Consider the following 4,210-nt stretch of genomic DNA (forward strand, 5'->3'; position numbering starts at 1 on the left):
CCCTCCCTGTTGGTACAATGGGTTAAACGTAGCACTATGAAGCTATCTGCAGCCACTGCCGCACAAGTTTGATCCCTGGCCAGGGAGGTGACCCACATGGTACAACAGACCTCTCCTGTCTCGTCCACAGTTCCCCTCATCAGTGTACTTCCATCAACCTGCCTGTTCTGCTCCCCACTCTGTCTCTGGTGAATCCTCTCACCTCTGGCCTGTACCCCAGTTCTTACATGCATAAATAAATAAATCTTTAAAAATAAAATAGGAACCTAGAAAATATTGCTGAATAAAAAGAAAAATTCTCGCTTACCCGGGGTATAAAGAAGTCATCAGCACTGAACTTGTAAAGCCACTCATCCAAAAAGTGGAACAGAAGAGACTGTAAGTCATCTCCTACACGGGATCAAGAACCGTAACAACTTGATGTTTAATCACCCATCTCTAAAATCTTGCTGAACTTAAAAATGCAATGAATTTTTTAAGCTAGCTGAAAGAAGAAGAGGCTCATAATCAATTTTGCTTTTCTTAATATGTAATTCCACAGGACACTGAGCATGTGCGTGACAAGATCTTCAACTGTGAATAAACCGGTTACCTTCAGTTTCTACTTCCACTGTCTGCAGGGGCTCCACAGTGCCAGTGTCCGTCATGTAACCAAACATGGCCATCGCACACTGCTCAAATGCTTCCTCCAGTGTATCTCCCCACGCATGTAACCTACAGAAACACATTCATGTCCTGCATAATAGAAATGGCTGCGAGGGAGAAAACTTGACAATGACATCAAAAGAAAACCACCGTGATTAAAACTAACAGCACTGAAATTGGATGCTTTTAAGTCATCTTTTTCATGTTTTCAAAGAGTCAAAATAAAAGCTGAACACTAGGAGCATCAACATTTAAAAAAAAAAAAATCAGCCTTCCTGTTTAAGGACACAGTTTCAAAGGGATAAACTCGAATTATACTCACTGGACATCTGCTGTATGATCCAAATCTGAGAGAAAGAGGGGAAAACTCTTGTAAGTCATTAAACTTGACTCACAAATCACAACATGATTTCACTCATTATTAGGAACATCATCCCTGAAGAGCAAGAAAAGTGGGGTAGACCCCATCTTTGCAATCCTTTATACAACCAAAATTGCTTTATTAAACAATGTTTTTAAAGCCAAAATTTATATTTGAACAAATGACAATTTATGGTAGGCAGCAGGACCAATGTCTTCTATATGAACTAAAACGTATCTAATACATATTAGATATATGTATTTTCTGAAATGCCATTCCTCAACAAAACAAATCAATGTCTTTTTAAATAGTCATAGTGTTAATGTTCAAAGTTCTAGAAACTATGTCATCAAAATTTCTTTATCTCACATTTTCATGAACAGCTAGTCAAATCCTATAAAACAGGATCGCTTTTATTTTTTACTTATTCATGCATACAAGAGCTGGGATACAGGCTAGAGGCGCAGCACGAAGTAGTGGGTGAGAGGATTCACCAGAGACACAGCAAGGAACAGAACAGGTGGATTGACTGCAGCGGGTGAGGCAGAAGTCTGCTGCTTTATGTGGGTCACCTGCCTGGCTGGGGGTTGAACTTGTGCTGCAGTGGCTGCAGATAGTTTCATAGTGCTACATTTTAACCCCCTGCATCACCAGGAAGGCCCCAAAACTGGATCTTTTTTAAACAAGAGTCATTTTTTGCATTTTAAATATTCCATGATGATATACCTTTGGCCAGTAAGTGTTAGAAAGCAAACTCTATGGGATATGAGTTTTCTTCTAATCTCACACTCAACTGCTACTTTAGCAAGTGCTCATTAGATCTGCGCTTAAATATTTCTGAGTCTAGTTTTCATTCATATTATGACTTCTATCAATTTTTCCTACTTAAGGTCATAGAATTGTCAGGCCAGAAGGAAGTCTTGGATATCACTTGATGTTTCCTTCACTTATAGAAGCAACCTGAACTCCAAAGAGATTGTGATTTTTTGGGCTACACTGCTGATTAAAGGCAGAGGCAGGACTAGAAAAGAGGTTTTTGATTCCCACGTAGTGTACTTTGCATTGTAACAGTCTTCTGGTGGCACTCAAGATTCAAATTCATCTGTAATTCACTCTAAAATATTACTAAGGACTTAATGCCCTCAGAGGCTCAATGATCAGAAGAGATGACAAACAAAAGGAAATGACTCTAAAAATTAACCCAAGAAAAATGAAAGCATATATCCACAAAAATACATAAGCATTTCCACAGCAATTTTATTGCTAAATATTAAAAACTGGGACCTCCCTGGTAGCACAAGAGACTAAGTCTCAGCACTATCAAGCTATCACCAGCCACTGCAGCATGAGTTCCATCCCTGACCAGAGAACTACCCACATGGCCCAGCAGACCTCTCTAGTCTCATCCACTGCTCCCCTCAGCAGTGTACTTCATCAATCTGCCTGTTCTGCTCCCCACTCCGTCTCTGGTGAATCCTCTAACAACCCTCACCCCAGCCTACACTCCAGTTCTTCTGTACATAAATAAGTAAAAATTAATCTTAAAAAACTTAAATGTCCATCAATAATAAACCAGATAAATTGAGGAATACAATGCAAAAATTACTCAGCAATTAAAACTAAAGTAAATAACTGATAGATACATTAATGTCATTAATGTGAATCTCAGAAACCATAAGTGAAAACTGATGAACTCTTGGTGCATCAGAAATCTACCCAAATCCCTACACTAACAGACTTGAAACCAGCCCGGTCCCCAACCCTCCCTACTGTAGCCAGAACTTACTGTTTGTTCCAGCCCAACATCTGATAGGCCCTTGACCTCCTTTTCTTAGAGAATCTACTAAAAAGGGCTTACAATTGTGAACATGTGTCTTTTTTTTTTTTTTATTATCAGACTTACACTTTCTCAAGGACCCCAGAAACATTCATTTGAGATTACTCTGTGGGAGGACAGAATCCCAATTTAGATAACTAGCAAAAGCAGCTGGTCTAAGTGAATTTACTGTGATTCTTTTTGTAATTCTTAACTTTTCTAACTCAGGAGAGGCTTCTGAGAACCTGCTCTCCCCACCTTTCACACTCCTTTTAAAAGGCCAAATCCTGTTTGTACAGGTCAGAATGGAGTTCAGCTCTTTTCTTTACTGTCAGTAGTCACTGAATGAAATCTTTTAACTGCTTGAAAATGTGCAGCAGTAGTGTGATATTGAGTGAAATAAGACATAAAAGAATTTATACTGAGTGATTCTGCTTACATGAAGTATGAGTTACATGGTTCTATCATAACTCACTAGACTTTACACTTAAGATCTGAACACTTTTACTACACATAAATTGTGTCTCCACTTTTAAAAAGTTTAAAAATACAGTGACAGGACATCTGCAAAGCTTTGGTGCAAAGACTTAGTTCCTAGCCTGGCCTTCCTGTTCCTAATAATATCCTTTCTTTGATTTTCTTTCTATACATACCAATCCACTAAAGATCTATCACAAATTTCTAGTGTGGATAATATCGACAGATATGATCCATGTAAACAAAAAAAGTTTTTTTTTTTCAATAATCTTTAAGAATGTAAATGTTTTTGGGCTCTCCCTGGTGGCACAACGGGTTTAAGCACCACACTATGAAGCCCCCCCCTGAAGCCACTGCAGCGCAGTTCCATCCCTGGGCAGGGAACTGACCCACCTGGTGTGGCAGATCTCTCCTGACCCACCTGCTGCAACCCTCAGCAGTATTTTTCAGTAGATCTGCCTGTTCTGTTCCCCTCTCTGTCTCTGGTGAATCCTCTCACCCACCACACCTCTGGCCTCTACCCCAGTTCTGTAAGCATAAATAAATATTTTTTTTTAAAAATGAAGAATGTAAAGGTTTTTATTAATTCATCAAGGACATTAAGTGAAAAAAAAATTCCACTTCTCAGCACTTAGTGATAAATAGACTACCAACACAATTTGGTGCCACTGCCTCAACTGTTACTGGTTGAAAAAAAAACCCCAAAATTTAGAGATCTAACTGGCTTCATGCACTGTACAAACTCCAATAAAATGGAAGAAAACAGTGCAACAGTTACTAGCAAAAGAAATGAAAGCTTATTTCAGGCAAATCCATCTTTTCTAAATAGAAATGGGGAGCCTGTCTGTATGACCCACTAGTTTGATCATCTCCATAGATGGAATCACAAACCATAAAAAATATTGACAGGA

General features: G+C 38.9%; 1 protein-coding gene across 1 annotated transcript in view; it reads right to left on the bottom strand.

The window, feature by feature from the left end:
* The window catches only part of ZBTB8OS (zinc finger and BTB domain containing 8 opposite strand), an 11,247-nt gene that overhangs the window by 5,606 nt on the left and 1,431 nt on the right, over positions 1 to 4,210 (bottom strand). The window contains exons 2-4 of the mRNA XM_004678751.2: positions 968 to 992; positions 593 to 714; positions 308 to 390 (exon numbers count right to left, since the gene is read on the bottom strand). Of these exons, the coding sequence (XP_004678808.1) occupies positions 308 to 390; positions 593 to 714; positions 968 to 992 (230 nt within the window). The remainder of the gene's footprint in view (positions 1 to 307; positions 391 to 592; positions 715 to 967; positions 993 to 4,210) is intronic.

The sequence above is a fragment of the Condylura cristata genome, unplaced genomic scaffold, assembly GCF_000260355.1.
Source record: "Condylura cristata isolate star-nosed mole 26May11 unplaced genomic scaffold, ConCri1.0 scaffold00008, whole genome shotgun sequence".
Lineage (NCBI taxonomy): Eukaryota > Metazoa > Chordata > Mammalia > Eulipotyphla > Talpidae > Condylura > Condylura cristata.